A 22,683-nucleotide genomic window follows, 5' to 3' on the forward strand; every position below is an offset into this window, starting at 1 on the left:
GAGACTGGTTCGGGAGCCAATCAAACTCGTACTTTGAAACGGGCAGCAGATACTCGTTGGAGCTCACATTTTGGTTATGTATTCAGTTTGATCCGTATGTATAATCCAGCTTGCATAGTCCTTCAAAATGTTATGAAAGATGGAAACACCTCTAAGATAAGGGGGTGGCGAAAGGTGCTTATCTTGCAATTAGGTCTTTTGAGTTTGTTTTTATCTTACTCTTGGTGGGAAGTGTTATGGCGGTAACAGAAGTGCTATGTCAAGCTCTGCAAAAGAAAACACAAGACATTGTTAATGCCATGAATCTGGTCAAGTCCACAAAAGTGCTTCTTCAAGAATTGAGGGACAAAAATTGGGTTACTTTTTTTGGAAATGTTAAAAGTTTTTTTGATGAACATGAAATTGTCCTTCCTGAATTTTCAGATCGATATATGATGGGTACGGGTCGTTCTTGTCAGCAGAAAGACCATATGACTATTGAACATCATTACCGCGTTGATATATTTAATGTTGTCATTGATTTTCACCTATTGGAGCTAAGAAATCGATTCACAGAGGAATCAATGGAGCTACTTGTGCTTTGTTCAGCTTTCAGTCCGGATGAAAATTATAAAGCTTTTGACATTGATTCCCTTTGCAGTCTCGCAGAAAGGTTTTACCCTGATGATTTCACGGGGCAAGAGGTATGTGTTTTAAGAAGCCAACTACAACATTACAAGTTAGACATTGACGACAATCCAGATTTTGGAAACATGACTACTGTGGCTGAATTATGTCAGCGGTTGGTTGAAACTGGTAAGTCAAATGCCTATGATTTGATAGATAGATTAGTTCACCTTGTCTTGACTCTTCACGTTTCAACAGCTAGTGCAGAAAGGGTATTTTCATGTATGAATATTGTGAAAACGGTACCTCGTAACAAGATGGGTAATGAGTTTCTTGGAGATTGTATGATAGTCCATGCTGAAAGAGAAATTGCTGAAAAAGTGTCATGTGACTCTATCATAGATGACTTTGCTTCATTGAGACCACGAAAGGTCCAATTCAGTTAGTATATACGGGTTGCATATATTTTGTTATAGCTAGTTATGCATATATATATATAGATCGTCGGATCAAATGTTATACTTGTACTTAGCTTAGCCACTTATAAATCCTAATGTATAACAACTTTTTTGTTATAAAATATGTAACTTTTTGTACTTAAACGCTTATGAAATCTTAATGGGATATAACTTTTTGCTATAAAGTGAAGGGGTTCTTGGTTGTTGAAATTTTATGGAGCTAACCACTTGGTGAATATTGTAAGGTTTTTGGCGATTTATGTTGCAGCGTTGCAGGTGAGATGATATATAGTCCACCGATTGTTATAAAGCTTATGAAATGATCGGAATTTGGTTGTTGGACAAGCGACATATGCATCAATAAAAAGATACTACTTTATAATTTCTTTGGTAGAACTTCGATTATCTTGTTGAACAAAAAAAATTATTTTTTGCATATGTTTAGCCCTACCCACCACTATTTCCTGGGTCCGTCCGTGGGCGATACGATAATCGACATTGATAGAAAAGATGTTTCGTTTATAAAAATGGTTAAACACAAGAAATTTACACGATGTCCAACTTGCCTCCGTTATGTTGAACGCCACGGAGGGTGTAAGAACATTACATGCAGGTATGTACGTACGTGTATATAGCTTCATCTTTTGTTTTTCCTTTGCGATCCATTATTTATGCTGTAGATTAATTTTTGATTTTTTATGGCAATTATTTTTAACTCTTCTGATTTGTATTGTGTTTCAGATGTAGAACCAAATTTTGCTATTATTGCGGATTCAAGAATTGTGCATGCAAACCTGCCTTACCTAGTTGTCGCCGTGTGATATCTCACTTCATGATTTCTTTATTTGTTAATTTATTTATCCTTATTCTTCTTCGAAATATCTCTTTAGAAGGTCTTTTACAACAATGACAAAGGGTAGAGTAGGATACAGTGGTGGTGGCATGAGATGCAAAAATAATTGACTGTATCGTTGAGAGAGACTTTATAGTTCTGTATCCTCACCTGTATCTTTTGACAGATAGCCGTCAAAAAATCCTTCTGTATCTTTATCTGTATCGTCCAGCGTAAAAGCGTCTGTTACGTCTACAGCCTCATCTCCTTTAACATCATATGTACCTTCCATTCGCGAACCATCAAGAATTCCTTCATCCTCATATGCACCTTCAGCCTATAGTGGTGGAAGGAAAAAAAAATCCACGAACGAGCGTAAACACAAAAACTGGATACAATGTCCACCTTGCCACCATTACGTTGAACGTGACGAGCGTTGTTGTTTTTTGCTTCTGTTATATTCGCAAGTCTAACTTCATTCCCTGTTTAATCATAGAATCAATTAAGCTCAAAATTCCAATTCGGAATGAAGGAATTTATGGTTATTTGATTTCGTTTTTTATAACGGACAAGGGTGTTCAAGTTGGTGTGCTCTAGCTGGTGATTTCTTGTGCTTGCGAACGCTTCTCCTTGGGAACAGTTTACCTTTCCGAATTAGATTTTGGATTTATTATTTATTTGTTGCTTGTAAGCATGCTGCAGTAAATTTCTCTATTTATATCCAACATACTAGTATATAATTATAATAATTACTCAACCTACAGCGCTACCACATTCTTTTCTTTATTCTTGATCCAAAACATTCATACTCGTCCAATTGAATGGAGTTAACTCAACCTCAAAACCTCGAAATCCCTACTAAGTACTTCTTTGCATGTGAGATTTGCGCAGAAATCGTCCCCATCAACCGGAAATTCAAGAGCATGGAGATGAACGGATGTTCGCATCCCTATTGCACTGATTGGGTTGCCAAATACATTGAAGCAAAAGTGGTTCAATACAACATATCCGAGATAAAGTGCCCTAGTATGGATTGTAACGTCATATTGGACGCTTCATTGTGCCAGTCTATCCTCCCTAAAACAGTTTTCGAACAATGGTGTCGCGTTCTCTGTGAATCAGCCGTATTTGTGGATTCATCTAAAGGTGGCTTAGCTTATGGAAGGTCCTACTGCCCTTATGGTGATTGTTCCGAGTTGGTTTTGAACGAATGTGTTAGAATTTCTTCATCAAGTAACGATACAACACTTGCTAGATCAACATGCCCTAACTGCAAAAGACTCTTTTGTTTTCACTGCATGGTTCCATGCACGGTATATCATCAATGCAGGAGAAGCGATACCATAATTGACATTGATAGTAAAGATGTTTCGTTTATAAAAATGGTTAAACACAAGAAATTGACTCGATGTCCAACTTGCCTCCGTTATGTTGAACTCCGCGGAGGGTGCAACCACGTTACATGCACGCATGTATATATATAGCTTTATCTTTCGCCGTCAATTATTTTTTTTATGGCTATAATAATCTTTAACTCTTCTAATTTGTATTTCAGATGTAAAACAATTGTTTGCCACGGTTGTGGATTCAGGTTTTGCGTATGCAAACCTAACTTATCAATAAATTGGCGCCGTGTAAGATATCACGTCATGATTACGTCAATTGTTTATTTATTTATAGTTTTTTTTCTACTTTTCTTTACAAAAAGAGTCTTTTTCTCTGGTTGAGCATAGGGTTTTCCCAATTTGTCGGTGGTATGGTGAGTGAGATGCAAAAATATGTAATCGGCTCCTTCAAGTTGTTAGTTAATCCAATGAATATCTCTGTATGACATTTGCTTTTGTATCCCATTGTGCTATTTTAGCAGTTACATTCTCAAACATTAACACTTCAATACTGAGAAGCATAATTATGATCAGTTCTTAAAGTTTACTGTTATGATCAGTCCATAAACCAGAGATTCAGAGAGAAATTAGTCATGGAAGCTCGAAATTAACATCCCTAGCAAACTATTTATCTGGAACTAACGTCCGTTGTAGTTGCAGGAAATCCTACACTACACCCCTCACAAGATTTCATTAACATTCAACTCATTTTTGGATTAACAATCTTAATTTTATTGATGAATCTTTGAACAATCTTACAAGAAAAGATAAAGGAATCAATTATAACCACTGCTCTAGATTTTCTCTCTCCTATTTACTTGCGTCTCACTCAAAAAAGATCTCCCCTTTCCTTTACAATTGAACGACTATTTATAGGAAATTACATAGTGGATGACAGCTAATCTGTCCTTTATTTTCGAATATGACTTGCGACATTCTCGCAACCTTATAAATATCAATCTCGTAAACTTCCTTATTTTCGCGGGAGCGTCACACTTTTCTCATGATTTGGCTGATGTCGTTTATTATGTCGTTTCTGAAGCTGTTCTGCGACACTGTCGTGTTGTTTTGTTAATAATTTCGCCGAGGCATTATTGCTGCGATATTCTGATCCTACATCTTGCATCTTCTCATATCTTCTCTGCGAAGTAGAGAATGATGTGAGAAATGTCGCAGTTATCCATCACTTCATATTTTGCATTTATCACATGTATCCTTTCTCCCATCTGTTTCTTGACACGTCTTTTGTAAATGCTGCTTTATAACCGCTCACGTCTTTTCGCATTAATCGTGTTTATCTTCTCGAGAAAAGATTTCCTCTATATATACTCTTTCTTACTCTCTTTTTCTCTCTTTTTACTCTCTTTTTATTTTCTCTGCAGCTTCATCGTTCTTCTGCAAATTCCGCCATTGCAACTTTTTCTTCTTCCTTCTTCTTTCAATCTTTTTAATTTCTTCTTCATCTCCATATTGTTCCCTCTGTAGATCTTCATCATTCGTAATTTTCTTCTTTTTTAATTTTTACGAATTAATCTTCCTGCTGGTGTTTTCCATGGATTCATCGAGGTTAGTTTTCTTTTTTCTTTCTTATGGGTTTTGCTGAAATTGATCTTGCTTACTGCCTTATTTGATGTTGTTTATGTGATTCCCATACTGTTGTTATTTCAGCAAAAACGCCTCTAACACCAAATTTACGGTTCAGAACCCTAATATTTCCAAATCGCAGCATAAGGTTGTTGTAAACAAAAGAAAGTCTGCGAATCAGAAGGTGGTAAGAAACATTATTCTTTTCTAATAACAATATTGTTGCCTCTGTTTCTTATCCGGATTGTGATTCGCAGGGTGATAAGGATGCCAACAAACCTCTCAAGAAATCTCGCCACCTCAAAACCGTTGAAACCTCTGTTCCATTTCACTTACTTATCCCTTCAAAATCTCCTGCGACATCTTCACAAGTTAAACCATTATCTCCAATTCGCGAAAAGGTTGCCTCGATTTCATCCCTTCAACTGACCTTTCAATGATTGAAACCCCCTTATTAATACCTTTGTGAATGAAACTTCTTCTCCTCTATTGATAATGTTTCCCAATCTTCTATCATTGCCAGTTCTCTTGCCTGAGCCTCTTCCTTTAAATATTGCTTTCAAAGTTTTGTCTGAGGTTCTGGATGATGTTAAGAAGTCTCCCATTGATCCTGTCAAGTCTGGTGTTTGCGAAATTCTGAGTAACTATTTTGGCTCTGACAGAGCTGCTTCGCAAATAGCTTTTGAAAAAGAGGTTGAAACCTTGAATAAGAATCTCCAAATGATGACTTTAGAGTGTAATGCTCTTCGTCTCGAAAATCAAAAGCTCCAGAATGTTTCGCTGGATCGCGACAATCTTCGCAAGAAGAATGATGAACTGAGAGGTATGATTTCCTTACTGTGTCTTCAATTTGCCTTTCTATGATTTTATCCTTTCCATATTTAATTCCTTGAAATCCCTTTTTCGCATGTTAAGCCTTAAACCAGAAACGAATAATGGAGAGATATCAATTTGAATCTGCTGTTGAAGAAGCCCGTGTTGATAAAGAGATTTTGACGGATCAATATAACCAATTAGATAACCTCTATTCATATTCTGTTGATCATATAAATAATCTTACCAATGAAAATACCCAATTAGTTCAGAGGCAAAATTTATTAAGTAATGAAATATCTCGCCTCTCTTATTCTTTAACTAAAGCTAATCTAGGGATGGAAACTTTATCAGATGAGAATAAAATCTATCTCAAGAGAAGCGAACTTGTTTAAACAAGATGGCGATATCTTCGCAACAACTTAGCATCCTTCAGAAAGTATGTGATGACCAAGAACAATCTCTTCGCTCTTAGAAATGAACTTAAAGAAGTAACAGAGTCATCTATCGCTGAAAGAGATACACTCATTCAAGGTAGAATAGCTTTAAGTGTAAAGGCGAACCAACTTAAAGAACAATATTCCAAATTAGAAGAATCTATTCTTCACTTGCGAAGAAAAATGCCTTTCTTATTTCTAAAGAGAAAAATCTTCAGTCTCGACTTAAAGGTTTAGTTGGAGATAAATTTGATGATGCGATGGACCGTTGGGAGAATAGTTGTTGACCTTGATTCAACACCTTATTTCGCAAAAGGAAGGTAGTCATAATAGTTTGACTGCCTTAACTATCTTTCTTTGTCATACCTTTTTGAGTTCTTCATCTTACTGAAATTTTGTATTCTACTTTTCGCAGAGTCTGAGAAAAATCTTCATTCCTCCATTTCTGTTTTGGAGGCTAAATATGCCAAAATTCGCAAAGAAAATGCACTACTCGTCTCTGTCCTTACTGGTTCTCGCGACCGAGCAGAAAGAAGACTTGATTATCTTGCTTACTTTAAGGATATTCAAGATAGGAATCATCAGAGAGCACTTCTTCGTCAAGTTCATCTCCGGGCTGAAGTTCTTGTGAATGATATTTTATTGTCCAAATCTCTTCCTCCTACATCAATCGAACCTTTGGAAGTAGATGATGATGAAATTCCTCGTCCTGCTGACAGTGATTATGATTATGAAAGTGGTGGAGAGAATAATCTTTTGGAAGATGAAGAAGAGATCCCTTCTAAGGAAACAACTGCTGGTGCTAATCAAGATGGAAGCGAAAAAGAAATCCCTTCTAAAGAAGTAATTGCTGGCGATAATCAAGATGGCGAAAAAGAAGTCCCTCTCAAAGAAATTGTTGGTGAAGATCAGAATCGAAATGAAGAAAAGGCTGGCGATAATGAGAACATTGGCGAAGAGTTTCTTATCTAGTTCTATCTTCTTGAACTGTTTCATCTTTATTATTTCTTGCGAATTATTCTTCAACCAACTTTGGAATTAATTTTCTCTTTTAATATTTTGCTGGCGAGAAAGATAATGCCTCTTGTTTACTGATTCCCATACTTGCCTCTCATTATCTTTCTTGCGAGAAATGATCTGTTATGAATACTTATAAATATTTTGTTTTGTCATGTGGTCTTATTTTGCCTTCCTAATTAAAGGTCTTATTATGCCACCTCTTGTTATTGCGACAAAATCGCAGGACGTCCTTGCATTTTCATGCAAAAACCCATTGATCTTGCCTTAACTTTTTCTTTTGTATTATTGCCTCTTCAGGATTGTTGCGACAATATGACAGGCCTAAATATTCTTGCGAAAATAAACCCCATGACATTGTCGTCGTGCGACGAAATCGCAGGACGTCTTCGCACTTTCATGCGAAAACCCATTGATCTCGTCTTATCTTTCTCTTTAGTATTATTGCCTCTTCAGGATTGTCGCACAAATATGACAAGCCTTAATACCCTTGCGAGTAAAAAGCCTCATGACATTTGCGTCTTAAGACACTTATCATCCTCTAATGGAGGGTGCCGCCCTTATCTCCCCCTGGTTGCCCCTTCAAGGAGGCGTACCTCTACCATACAAGGTTGGCTCCTCCCATCCGGTCTTAACAACAACCAGTTGTTTTCGCAGCCTCTTATCCCTTTTACCTATAGGGTTTATGGTTACGAGACTGCACCCTAAGTGGGGTTTTCTTCGGGCCGAGTGCAGTATAAGCCAAGACTTGTCAAGAATGGCAAGGTACGCTCCAGACGCCCCTGGCACTCTTGACTCAACCGTGTACCTCGGCGCCTTGGTCAGATTCTGCACTCCTTGGGAGAGTCCTTATTACCTTAGTCGCCCAACCTAAGTCATATGCTTAAGCTGAGAATCCAAGGTGCCTCTCCCGGATGGGCTTTATTGACCCCAAATCTCCATGACTCAGGTTCCGGGGCGGTGTAGCCTTTCCCTGAGCCATGCAACAGGTACCCCCTTATATGACGTACTTTAGGTCTTACATTTGCCTCTTGCGAAATTTTATTCACGAACTAGGGTGTACGCCATAAAGGTTCGCCCCTTTCTCTTTTGTCATTGTTCTCTGATTATCTCTGCGAAAGTTTCGCATATCATGATCTTGTTTTGATATGAATAATCTCGCAACTATTCTTTCATTGAATGTTTATTCGCAATCGTTTTGTTGCGTCATACATAACTTCTCAAAGCTTCTTATGGATAATATCTCTTTAAGTACAATCTGTTCCATGGTCTGTCAAGTCTATGACCAACATCTCTACCTTCTGGATCCATTAATTTATAAGCTCCTGTCCCAACTATCTCCTTAATGATGTAAGGTCCATCCCATTTTTTCGCTAACTTTCCACCATTTTCTCGCTGATATATTGGTGTCTCTCGCAGAACTAAATCTCCTGGTTGAAATTCGCGTACTTTGACACGTTTATTATATTCTCGGGCTAATCTTCGCTGATAATTCTCCATATGTGTAAAGCTCTTTCTCTTTTTTCTTCTAACTCATCAAGTTTGCTTAAGATCAAACCCGCACTAAGATTTTTCTCCCAAGCTTCTCTCTTTGTCGTCGGAATAACAACTTCTGTTGGTACACCGCTTCAACGTATGTTAAACAAAAAGGTGACATTCCAGTAGCTTCTCTCTAGTGTGTTATAAGCCCATACTGCATTATGTACTTGTTCGCACCATGCTCTATGATGTCCTTCTAATTTTTCTTTAATATATCTGCAATTGTTTTGTTTGTTGCCTTCCTGTCCATTAGCTTGTGGATACAGAGGAGTAGACTTTCCACATTTTATCTTAAATGCATTAAGTAACATTTCTATGTTCTGTCCTTCAAACTGTTTCCCATTATCAGATACCAACTGCGCGGGAATTCCGAATCTGCAAATGATATTTTCGAATATGAATGTAAAGATATCTTTGTCGCGAATATGTTGTACTGCCTTTACTTCTGTCCATTTTGTGAAATAATCTGTTGCGACTATTAAGTATCTTCTTTGTCCAGATCCTGGTAAAAATGGCCCCACAATATCTAAGCCCCACTTTCCAAAAGGCCATACACTGGTTGAAGATGACAATGGTGCTCCAGGTGCATGTATTTTCTTTCCATGCCGCTGACAATCTTCGCAACGTCTTGATATTTGTTTTGGATCTTCGTGCATGTATGGCCAGTAATAGCCTTGCATTTTTTCTCTATGTGCCAAAGATCTTCCCCCGCTATGATTGCCAGCATCCCCACTATGTAACATTTTTAGCACCTTTTCTCCTTCTTCTCGTGTAAAACATCTGAGTGATGGTCCATTAAAGGATTTTCGGCATAGTAGCCTATCTCTTAATTCATAATTTTTTGCGCGGCTTTTTACCTTGTGTGCTTCCAATCTGTTTCTTGGTGTTTCTCCTTTCGCCAAATATGCATGAAGTTCTGTTCTCCAATCTGCGATATTGTTCGTTTGTTCTTCTTCTCCACCTTCTATCATCATTACGTTCTCTTCTTCTTCTTTATTGATTGATGGTGACAGAAGTGTCTGTATTTTTATGCATCTCGCAGTTGGATCTGTCATCATGCTTGAGATGAAAGCAAAAGCGTCTGCGAGTCTGTTATCCTTCCTTGAAATGTGCCTCCATTTTATCTTTGGGATTTTCGCTGACAATTCTTCAACGAGCTTCTTGTATTTCTTCAAGGATGGTTCATTTGTAGTGTACTCTCCCTTTATTTGGCGAATAACTAGCTGCGAATCACTAGTGATCCTGGCATTTTCTAGTTTCATTTCTATTGCGAACTTTAAGGCATGTACCACAGCTTCATATTCCGTTTCGTTATTAGTGGATGCGAATTCCAATCTGAATGAAAAAGCCATCTTCGCTCCTTCTGGCGAAATTAAAACAATTCCAACCCATTGCCTTCCCCATTTGATGATCCATCTACCAATATCTCCCATCTATTTGGTTCTGTTAATAAGTCTTTTGGATCTCCATGTTCTTCTTCTATATCCATCATCTCCTCCACCGCTTCATCATCTTCTAAAGGAAATTCTGCTAAGAAATCTGCGACAACTTGTGATTTTGGTGAAGATAATATTTCATACTTGATTTCGAAATGTCCTACTTGTGCATTCCATCTCTCCACCCTACCTGATCTTTTTGAATTCTTCATCACTGATTCAATTGGTACTTTTGTTAGCACCCTTATTTGTGTGCTTGAAAATATATGCGAAGTTTAAATGCGGCGTATACTAATGCTAAAATTAGCTTCTCAATTTTGAATAATTCCTCTCTGCAGCATTAAATGTTTTGCTGATGTAATAAATGGGCTTTTCCACTCCTGCGTCCGTTCGCAATAACACACGCTTAAAGCATGTGATGTTGTCGCAAGATAGATCAATAGTTCTTCTCCTGGTTCTGCCTTTTGTAAAATAGATGTATTCATAAGGTGTTCTTTGATCCCTTGAAAAGCTTTTTCACATTCATCAGTCCATTTGAATTTCGCACCCTTCTTGAGTATATTGAAAAAATGTTTACATTTGTCTGATGATCGCGAAATGAATCTTCCTAGCGAAGCTAAAAGTCCGTTCAATTTTTGTACATCCTTTATCGTTGCTGGTGTTGGCATGTCACGAACTGCTTGTACCTTTTCTGGATCAACTTGTATTCCTTCTTTTGATACAATGTAGCCTAAAAATTTTCCCGATGCAACCCCAAAAATGCATTTTTCAGGGTTCAGTTTAATGTTAATGCCGCATTGTTCAAAAATCTCCCTCAAATCTTGTACATGATCTTTGGCTTCTTTACTCTTCACCAACATGTCATCCACGTACACCTCTAATGTTTTGTGTATCCATTTCGCGAACACCTTCTCTACCTTTTTGATACGTTGCTCCTGCATTTCGCAAACCAAACGCATTTTTGTATAACAGTATAAACCTCTTGGAGCGAAAAAAGCAGTATGCTCTTGATCTTCTTCAGCGAGGGGATTTGGTTATAACCTTTGTACCCATCTAAAGAAGACACTCTATCATTTCCCGCTGCTGATTCAACCATTTGAGGAATATCCGGCAATGGAAAACTATCTTTAGGGCAAGCCTTGTTTAAATCAGTGAAATCTATGCAAATTCTTATCCCTTTATTTTTCTTTGGAACAACAACCATTTTGCTATCCACTCTGGGTATTTAGCTTCTCTTATAATTCCCGCCTCAAGCATTTTCTGTAATTCTTCTTCTATTTGAGGATGGTAGGTCGTTGCGATTTTTCTTATTCTTTGTTTAAATGGTCTCACATTCTTGTTAATCTCCAACTTATGACATGCAATTGACGGATCTATTCCAGGTATCTCATCCATGCTCCCCGCGAAAATATCTTTATACTCCCGCAAAATATTGACAGTTTTTTCTTCCTCTTCTTCATCCATCTTGATTCCAATCCTCAGTATTAGGGGTTCTTCTATAGTTCCATTTACTTCTTTTGTTGGTTATGCCGCAGTGTAACTGGCCTTGGGTTCTCCCATTGGTGTTGGCTCTTTTATCATCTTCGCAGGTCCATCTCCTTCCTCCGAAATTTCGCTGGGTATTCCTTTACCTTCTTTTGCTCTTATCATGTACACTCTAAATTCTTCTTCTTTCTTTGCCTCCTTTGCTATTTTTCTGCGAAATTGTTGCTTTTTTGCTCGTCCTTCATAATGCTTTACTTCAATTTGATAACATAATTTCGCACTGTCAATATCTCCTCTAATCTCACCTACTCCATTTGGCATGGGGAACCTGATGCATTGATGCAACGTTGATGTTACAGCTTTAATTGCGTGTATCCATGGCCTCCCCAACAGCATGTTATATGGTGATTCCATATCCACTACGCATAGTGTCACTTGTGTTTCGATCTCTCCTAGTGGAATTCGCACCACTATTTCTCCTTTAGGTTTTGTTGTGGATTTTCCAAAGCCATGAACAAGATATGTTGAACAAGACATTTCTTCATCTTTGAATCCCATTCCTTTGAATGCATGATAGAATATTATATCCACTGAACTTCTTGTATCGACTAAAGTTCTGTTCAATATCCATTCTTTCATGGATTTTATTGTTGTCCCCTTCTCTTTTCGTGTAATAGGTATTGTAATAACCAATGGAGATGTGTGGCTCAAATTTTCTTTTGGTATTTCTGCTGCCATGAATGTGATTTTTTGCTTTTCCCAATATTTCAAGGGTGATGTTTTTTCTACCGCCATAACCTTTCTTCCTTCAAAATCTCGTTTATGTATCCTTCCTTTGATGTTTTCATGAAATTCATTAACCATTGTTTTTCTTATCATATTACACTCCAATCTTTTGTCATCTTCATTGACTCTAATCATTTTTCTTTTAACTGGTTCACTGATTTATTTAATCGCTTTCTTGATTTGAACAATCTCAACAACAATCTTCAACTTTCAATCTTCGGTTCCCTGTTTCTAGCGCCATTATGTAGTTGCAGGAAATCCTACACTACACCCCTCACAAGATTTCATTAATATTCAACTCATTTTTGGATTAACAATCTTAATTTTATTGATGAATCTTTGAACAATCTTACAAGAAAAGATAAGGGAATCAAGAATAACCACTGCTCTAGATTTTCTCTCTCCTATTTACTTGCTTCTCACTCAAAAAAGATCTCCCCCTTTCCTTTACAATTGAACTACTATTTATAGGAAATTACATAGTGGATGACAGCTAATATGTCCTTTATTTTCGAATATGACTTGCGACATTCTCGCAAACTTCCTTATTTTCGCGGGATCGTCACACTTTTCTCATGATTTAGCTGATGTCGTTTCTGAAGCTATTCTGCGACACTGTCGTGTTGTTTTGTTAATAATTTCGCTGAGGCATTATTGCTGCGAGATTCTGATCCTACATCTGTGAAGATTCATAATGAACTGATCCAACTTCTCCTTTGATACTTCCGCTAATGTCCACAAGCAGACACTTATATCTAGCTAACTCTTGCTCAACAGCAACTTGACCCCGCAAACTTTTTAACAACTACTGGTTTATGATTCTCAAGTTCATAAATCCATCTCTACTGAAGCTTGACAGGCTTTTTTTCACTCACTATACTTGCAGGAGCACGTTGGCTAGATTTGGTTAAGAGAAATCTAACTCTCCATCATCCATGAGTTGAATAAATTCAGAATTCACCAGTGTCAACAAACTCAAAAGCTTTCAACCGCGTATTAGATGAAACTCTGTAACCCGATTCCGACCAACGGGTTTTAGCTTTGCCAAGGTAAAAAACCTATAAAAGTTCACAATAACATGGATGTTATGTGAGTTCCAAATTTAAAGTTACAGGTAACTAACGTGCACAGGTCATCTTAATCAAAGATGCAAGATGCTGCAAAAGCACTGAACACAACAACTAAATCAAGCATCTGTATCTCTAGTTTTCTATTATTTGTATGTACTATGAATGTATATGTCGACATTCACATTTCACTCTTGTGCACATACATGCACCCCCACACGGGAAAAGGAAACAAAGGCTATAATCTGACAACTAAAAACAGGCGTCTGGAATAAAAAAGAATGCAATGATCACAACCATCATCTAATTGGATTGGAAACTGCTCATGTGAAGAATGGAATATTTTTGCACAAGTTCAGTTAATTCAGATCCCAATTCACAAAATTTCTGCCTACACGATAATTAAATCACATCATGAGTTTTGCTAAATGATCCATCATATGACAGGTTATATCATGAGTTTTGCATAGAAGGGATCTCAATGAAATGCCTACAAATGGAAACAAGAAATCAACAACAATTAACGAAATCCCCTTTGAAGAAAACAGATCAAAATATTTTGCAAGAACAACAATGGACAGATTATGAAACCCAATCATTCGCAATGATTCAAGTATAAGTATTACCTCTTAATACCAAGACAGCTGACATGAAAAGGTTGAGAAAGATAGCAGTTGGTTGATTGTTTACAGTTCCCATAAAGTTGATAGAGAATTATAGTTCTATATCCGCATCTGTATCTTTCAGTAGAAAGCCGTCAAAAAATCCTGCTGTACCTTCCTCATCTGGAGCTCCTTTAACATCATCTTTACCTTACATTCAGAAACCATCAAGAATTCCTTTACCCTCATCTATACCTTCAGGATTTAGTGGACACAATAAATTTGATATCAGCTCCACCAACTCCTCAACTTCTTCATCTGCCAAGCATTTCTGACACTCTTTAATAATCTGCTCAATAGACACAGTGAGAGGAGAGGATAAGAAGTCGGTGATTTTTACTAGAAAACATCTTGCCGAAGTCTATAAATTCAAAGATGCTAAAAAAAATGGATTGAAGCAGAAGAATCTGGGAAGTGGGAAGTTTTAAAGTATCTAATATAATCAGAAGGTATAACACATTTAGCCTACACATGCTGACCAATCATCTATGTTGTCACGCTACCAGATTGATAAATCTTAAGATCTCTCATTTATTGCCAATTTTGATAAAAGTAAGGGTTCAGACAATCATGCCTACTAGGTCATATTTCAAACAATATAAAGACCCCAGGGACTGGCGAGGTCGTCAAGAAGAGTTCATAAATCTAAAATTGGTTAACAGAGCCTCAGATGATACACTAACTTTACAGCCTAAACGAACAAGATTTTAAACACATTTGGGAGGCGTGGAAGTGTCTGAAATAGTGAATCTTGAAACAATTAAAACTGAAGACAGATTGTAAGAATTTCGATTCATTTATTTCTGTCTATACTAAGCCTGACAATTACAGCATGCACAAGAGAATTCTGAAATGCCTTATTTAGTCAATACAAAGGAAACCCAACACAAGCACGATGACATTTATGGATGCCAATACGTAAAGAAGAGTGTCCAGCAGACAATAACAATGATTGATAAACATATAATAGGAACTGAAAAGGGATTTTGAAAGTAAACATTACCGGGTCAATTTCCACTTGAGTTGACGGCCTAATGTTTTAACTTTTAACAATGTTGAGCTTCTCTGCTTTTGCAAGTTGTACTTCTCACAGCTCTTCAAGAACTCATTGATACTCTCTTGTGTTTGTTACTTAGACTATAAGCAGCAATTTTGACCACATAATCACAAACCTATAAACATTGAATGAATATGAGCACTCCCACAGTCCCAATAACTCTATAATTTAGACTTTCATCCCACATCATCAGAACAGGTCTTACCTGGTACTCAAAAGGAGAAACAGGAGCAACTACTCGTGTAGGATCTGTTGAGGCTCCTCTAGCTCGTAAAAAGTTAAGCGCTTCCAAAATGGTAAATGCACCAGCATAGCTTTTTTCCTACACAGGGTAATGTGCCAATAAATACACAGTAAAAACTTAAAAGAAGAAAATTTAGTACTACGTCAAAACTAACTGATATAAAAGAACTAAGTTATTCAGAGGAATGGGATGATGGTATTCACTTACACTCTCATCGTCAAACACGAATTGACGACTCAAACAATGATTAATTTGATCCTTTACCACCTGCAGGTAGCCGGTGTATTATCAGTCTTCAGAATTAATCTGCATTGGCGCAAAAATATGAGCAATAAAATATGAAACACAGGCATAATATACAGCTCAAAGAGTTTTACAAGACCATGTATGAAATTTTGGTTGAAACTAAAGGATGAAATGGCGAACTGATCGAAAATTTGGTGTTATAATTGGAGAATTGCGAGAAGAAGAAGAAGTGATTGAACACAAAGAAGCAAACTAAACGTTTCTTCTTTTGATGTAGTTTCACGGATAATTATTGGGTATTTCATGATATCCGACAACATTATCGAAACGGACACAGATATCAACTGTAAATATCCGTCGTATTGTTGCTGGATATTACCCGAGATCTAATAACATTATCGAAACGACTACGGATGTCAATTTTATATATCGAATATTCTTATCTTTATAATCCCTGCTAAGAACTAGGCAGAGATTCCTTGACTAAAGGTTCAAAAAGTTTTGCAACTTGAAACTTGATACAGTAAGTGAGCAAAATGAGCTAAGCATACGCTTAGGAGCTCTAAAAGACCTATGAGCAAACATCGATAGTTAAGAAAACAAGCATACAGGTCAAGCCAAATAGTACCTTGCCTGCTATAGAAGTTTGATGCTCCTCGATAGCGGCTTTATAAGTATCAATGCATACACAATCCTGCATGGTTTACACAACTAAATCAGCTCACACTTTTCTTGAAGTATTTTTATATCATTCCACTCAAGAATATCTAGAAAGCAAAAACACACTCGAACAGAATGAATGTATTGGTGGCCAATTCTATACAACAACTTTGCCACCCTACCAGTGAGGCATCTAGGACTAACATACATTTTATACTGACCGTATAGCTACACCGATGCAGTTTCATAGACCTAACACCATGAATATTTCTTAAATGTTTTATACCACAGGCTGATGTCAACTAAGTGCACATGCCACCATCAGCTTCTAATTACAGATTTTTCTAAAAGTCAACAGAAAAACAGAATTCATTCCATCATTTACAAACATCTCAGGTGAACCCATCAATCAATTGAAAAACAGAACTCATTTCATACTAAATGCACAATCAGACATCAACAAAGAACTGTAGATCATAATAATTTTTAAAAAAAAAAAAAAAAAAAAAAGGCCTAACACACTCAATTGTAGATAACAAATCAAATTTAAGATATTCTCCATGTGGTAACTCTTTCCGACAATGAATATGTGCATCCAAGTATACCTATTGCCTGAATATGCCTTGTAAATGTAAGCTGAAATACATATTCTAGTAGGACAATGCCGTTAAACTAATTTAACAATATTTACAGGAACTTGATCCTAAGCAGACTGCAATATGCTCTCGAACTCAATTCAATTCGAATAGGCGAAAAGGCAATAAATGAAAGAAGATTGTTTTGTACTAACACTTGAAGCAAAACCTAAAGCAAGAAGCAGCAGCAATGTTGAGATTATAAGACATACAGTTTGATAAGAGTTACTTCGGGCAAGAAACTGGGCAACTTGTTTCGCTAGAATTATTCACATCTCCTTAGAATCAAAGCTATGATAAGAGTTACTACAAACCCTAAGAAAACCTCATATTCATCCCATTTATCAGTTAAATGGTTGTCTCCTAGCATCATTTACTGTCTACTTAACCAACAATTAAATCAAAAAACACCCAATCAGACATAATTTCTAACTGATTTTGAGAGAAATAGGGTGACATTAGCCAAAAATGCAGCAAAAGAAGACATAAGGATCTTGAAATTAAGCTTAAATTAATAACTTGAATCAAATAATGGGGATTTGGTGCTTACCAAGAGAAGACAAGAAGATGAAGAAATTAGGCTCTGGTGATTTTGATAGTAGGGGAACTTCGTTTTAGAGTTTGAGGGAGAATGTTTGGTTTTATCTTCTCATATCAAGAGAGAAAATTATTTCTGACAATGGCGCCATTTACAAGGGAAGTTCAGTTCCCTTAAGTCTTTACTACTCAAGTCAAATGTGGGCCGTAAGGGCCCGAAAAAGTTATCACAAGCACTATGGTGCACTATTTCGGGGCTAAAATTGACTGATATGGCTAAGCCAAGAGGGAAAATGGCCCTTGGCTTAACCCGGGAGAGTTTTCGTCGTAAATAGCGTTCCGTAAGGATTGAATAGTGCGGTTGGATTTAAGATTTCATATTTAGATCGGAGATACATGGTCTAAATTAAAATGCAAGAGGTCAAATAAAATAAAATATCATTTTCTCTTCTTTTTTTTTTGATAAAGAAAATTTTATTAAGAAGGTTATTATTGGGGCGTCACATTCCATTAGAGGGACGTCATCTAATAAGACAAAAACGGGTCACCCATAAGTTATCAAAAACCCCTTATCTCAAATAATTTGTAATGACTAAACAACCCTTATTTAGTTAATTTTAATTTAATTTAATTAGATAAAAAATAAATTAACGAATTTTGTTGTGTACTTGGTAAATTCTAGGACAAATTTTTTGTGTGAAGAAAAACTGACCGTAAAATAAACTTCTACGGTTGGAAATAATCCAAACCTGGACGTAAAATCACTTTTATGGTTGGAAATATAATCCAAACCTAGACGTAAAATCAGATTCTACGGTTGGGATTAAAAGGAACCTGGACGTAAAATGAGCTTCTACGGTTGGAACTAATTCAAACCTGGACGTAAAACTACATGCAAATAAAATTCTACGGTTGGAATTAATCCAAACCTAGACGTAAAATCTCCAAATCTGGACGTAAAATCACTTCTACCGTTGGAACTTAAAGAAAACTGGACGTAAAATCGGATTCTACGGTTGGAATTAAAAGAAACCTGGACGTAAAATTGCATGCAAATAAAATTATACGGTTAGAATTAAAAGAAACGTGGACGTAAAATCACTTCTAGTTAAAGGGTAATCTACATATTTTGTATATGTGTTAGGATATCCCATAACCATTTTTTTGGACATTAAGAATCCAAGTGAAGCCCCTCTATTGGAGTGTGACGCCCCAATAATAGCCTTCTTTATTAATTTTATCCAGAAATCTGGTTTTGATCTTTGTCTAAAAGATCACAAATATCCTTTCCAAAGTTATCTAATTTATAGATATCAGACGCTGAAGTTCTAACACTTCTAGCTATTAAATTGGCGACCTGATTATCATCCCTATTAACGAAAGAAAATTTGCAGGAATTGAAAAAAGTACTCATATGTTTTATTTCCCTAATTAAACTTTTGTTTTCCCATTGCACACTCCATATATCTTCAGTGATAGCTTTGATTACTATTTGTGCATCAGCTTCGATTTGAATATCATCTAACTTCACTTCTTTAGCCCACGAAAGTGCTTCTCGTACAGCTAGACATTCCCCTTGTTCTGGATTTAAGACTCCATGTTTGAAACTTCCTCTGATTCCTTCACAGATACCTGCATGATCGCATAAAGCGATCCCAGTACCATTTTCATTAGTATCATGATCGAAAGATGTATCTACATTAAACTTGGTTATGCCTTGCACAGGACGACACCAATTTGAAATGTTATTTTTAATGTTGTACAGACTTCTGTTTAAGGGTTCATGTAGATGCGAGCTAAGATGATACTTAATTCTATTAACAGTGTAAAAAGGGTTAAGAGAAACTCCCTGAAATATGGCTTCACATCTGTCCTTCCATATTATCCAAGCTCCAATCATGCATGTGAATATCAGGCGCTCATTATGAGATGTAATGCCTATTCTAAACCAGCTAAGAACCCATTCTGAAACACTGCCGCAATTTCCTTTAACTGCATCTATATCTATGTTAACTCCTCTCCAGACCGCTCTGGCATGGTTGCAGTCGAAAATAAGATGCTCAATAGTTTCTTTTTCTCTACCACAAATTCCACATTCAGTTTCCAGGTCCGGGTTATGAGTTGACAGTTTATATCTTGTTGGGTGACACTCATGTATACACTTCCATGAGAAAAGCTTTATCCTGTGAGCAACACTGCAACTCCAAAGTCTTTTCCACACTTCTGGCGGGATATTAACTCCATTAATTGGTGAATCATTGGAGCTTCTAGTGAGATAATTGTAGGCGCTTTTAACAGAGAACTTACCATCTTTTGCTGGATTCCAAAGCATAGTATCTTCCTTGGAGGTGTCAATAAAGATTTCTTGGATTTTCCTGAAGGTGAAGGAATCAAACAATGTATCTAAGAGAGGAACATTCCAAGTTTCTTCGCCTGTTGTAATTAGTTCATCAACAGTTTCATAGAACCTGTGCATATCATTCATTGGAGTTGGTGGATGATTTAAGCCTGGAATCCACTTATCCTTCCAAATTTTAGTCTTCCTACCATTATTAATTTCCATGAAATAATTCTGTTGAATAATCTGCAATCCTTTAGTGATACCATTCCTCATGTAAGAGCAATTCTTAGCTTCTATATTTTTGATGAAGTAGATTACTAAATCTGAAGAATTTGAACCCACAGTTGATCTTCTTCAGTGCATACTCTCCAAGCAAGTTTGGTGAGAAGAGCAAGATTGAGCTTTTCCATATCTCTAAAGGCAAGACCTCCATAATCTTTTGACTTGCATAACTTGGTGTAAGAAACAGGATTAAAGCCTCTATTGTATGAGTGACCCCAGAAAAATTTCTTTTGAATAGTGGTTAATTTCCTCATGACCTGATCTGGAATCTTAAAAGAACCCATTTGATAAACAGGTAGAGAATTAAGGACATGTTTTATCATAGTAGACCTGCCTGATTGAGAGAGAGAAGTAGAAGACCAGACAGAAAGTCTATTGTTGAAATTATCTTCTATGGATTTGAAAGCTTCTTGTTTAGAATGCCCAAGTAGAAGAGGAGAGCCTAAATACCTTTCTTTAGAATTCATGGTCTTTACTCCCAGTTTTTGAGTTAGAGCAGCTGCCACCTCTGGTTTAGTGTGCTTGCTGAAGTGAACTGCAGATTTTTCAAAATTTATTACCTGCCTTGACTGGTTGCTGAAGTTGTGAAGAAGTTCTAGAAGATTGTTAACAGAATCCAAGTTTGCTTGAGTGAAAATCAAGCAGTCATCTGCAAATAACAGATTATTAATGGATGGAGAATTGACAACCACTTTAATGCCTTTTATGCTGTTGTTTTGTTGAGCAGCAACAAGATTCCTTGAGAGAAACTCCATAGCTAGAATAAACAAATATGGTGAGAGATGATCACCTTGTCTAATTCCTCTAGTAGGGTGAAACTCTTCACAAGGAGAACCATTAAGAAGAACTGATAAAGTAGTTGTGCTGATGCATTGATAAATAAGATCACAAAATTCTTCATTGAAGCCAAAATATCTTAAGACCTTGATAAGAAAATCCCGTTTAAGTCTATCAAAAGCTTTGGACATGTCAAGCTTGAGAGCTAATCAACCAATTTGACCTCTTTTCTTCTTCATAGAATGAATAATCTCTTGAACAATGAATGTATTATCACTAATAAGCCTTCCAGAAACATATGCATCTTGATATGGAAAAATAATCTTTTCCATTAATTGCTTCATTCTGTTTACAAGGATTTTAGAAATAATCTTGTAGGAAGTGTTGCATAAACCAATAGGTCTATAATCTGCAGCACAAAGAGCTTTCTTCTTCTTAGGAATTAAAGAGACATAAGTTTTGTTGATTTGCTTGAAAAGATGTCTTGTCTGGAAGAACCTTGAGATCATAAGACATACATCATCACCAACCACATTCCATTGACTCTTATAGAAGCCAACTTGAAAACCTTCTGGCTCAGGAGCACTCCAATTCTCCATACTTTTAAGAGTATTGAGAATTTCCTCATTGCGTGGAATTCTAATGAGGTTTAAATTGTCTTCATAAGAAATGATTGTTGGAAGAAGAGAATAAAGACCTTCATCTAACTGAGGAGAACAAGAAGTACTAATATCTTTGAAATGCTTGGACAGATGAGAGCTTATGTCTTCCCTATAATGCAGCCAAATACCATTTTGATCTTAAATGGAATCAATATTATTCCTAGATCTTTTCCTATTGATTTTTGTATGGAAATATTTGGTATTGTAATCCATGTCCTTGATGAAGTTGTCTCTAGCCTTCTGCTGCAAGAAATCATTTTGAATCTTGTGCCACTTGTCTAGATCCTTGCTGATTCTCAAAATGTTTTCTGTAGATTCAAAACTTGGAGTCTTGTTCTGAGCAATATTAAACTCTTGTTGCAGAAGATCAATATTCTGCTTGTTCCACAGTGAGAGCAATATCATTTTTCATTTCTAGAAAAGAGATACTACAGTTTTTTCATTTTAGTCTAAGAAAGATAAAATTGAAAAGGACAATTACCTTTTTTCGGAAACTGAGCGAGTAAAATAATATTAAGTTCATGTGCTAAGACATTGGCTTACCATCACTACAGATGTAGTTAGCTGAGGCATGGCTGATGGGAACTCCTCTATTCAGTAATGTAAGCCATAACTTGGCTAGTTGTAAGCACATATCTTAGCTAGTTGTAAGCATGCTTCAAATGTGCAGAAAACTCGCTCAGTTATTTTTTTTATCGTCAACCATTGAACTAAAGTTCGATTGTGCATTTTAAACCACATCTCTACTATCAAATCCAAATCTTATCGCGCAATTCAAATCGCACAATTCATTCACATAGAAATTCAGTATCCCCTCCTGGCAGTCTGGGCACTATTTACACAGAAATTGGATTTCCGCCTCCAATTAGCGAAGGGTTCATTTTTTTCTACTCTTGGCTTAGCTGCATCTCTGAAATTCAACTAGAACAAGCTAAGGAAAGATGCTAATAATCTCAAGATCACCAGCACTAAGGAATTTCCAATGATCTTCCTCTAAAAATCAACAACCTTGTACTCTCCATTGAGAAAATACTTCTGAATAATATCATGACCCAACCAATCAATGAGTCTGCCCCTAAGGTACCACTTATCAGGTAACATGTTGGTATTAGAAAAAGAAAAAAGAATAAAACAG

At 36.6% G+C, this 22,683-nt stretch overlaps 1 protein-coding gene and 1 long non-coding RNA gene across 3 annotated transcripts; one reads left to right on the top strand and one right to left on the bottom strand.

Annotated features, from left to right (window-relative positions):
- The first annotated feature begins 236 nt into the window (after window positions 1–236).
- Window positions 237–1,885, top strand: LOC113294342. The gene is made up of 2 exons (XM_026542761.1): window positions 237–1,047; window positions 1,806–1,885. Exons 1-2 carry the CDS (start codon window positions 237–239, stop codon window positions 1,883–1,885), a joined length of 891 nt encoding a protein of 296 aa, XP_026398546.1.
- An 11,158-nt stretch (window positions 1,886–13,043) lies between these two features.
- On the bottom strand, window positions 13,044–17,620 carry LOC113328204. 2 transcript variants are annotated; one of them, XR_003349302.1, is made up of 7 exons: window positions 17,500–17,620; window positions 16,283–16,348; window positions 15,616–15,714; window positions 15,370–15,486; window positions 15,111–15,279; window positions 14,072–14,365; window positions 13,044–13,436 (listed from the first exon to the last, which is right to left on the bottom strand). It is a non-coding gene; the product is annotated as an uncharacterized LOC113328204 (long non-coding RNA). The 2 variants fall into 2 exon arrangements; XR_003349300.1 differs by having other exon boundaries at window positions 14,072–14,396.
- Between the last annotated feature and the right edge of the window lie 5,063 nt (window positions 17,621–22,683).

This window comes from Papaver somniferum, chromosome 1, assembly GCF_003573695.1.
Source record: "Papaver somniferum cultivar HN1 chromosome 1, ASM357369v1, whole genome shotgun sequence".
Lineage (NCBI taxonomy): Eukaryota > Viridiplantae > Streptophyta > Magnoliopsida > Ranunculales > Papaveraceae > Papaver > Papaver somniferum.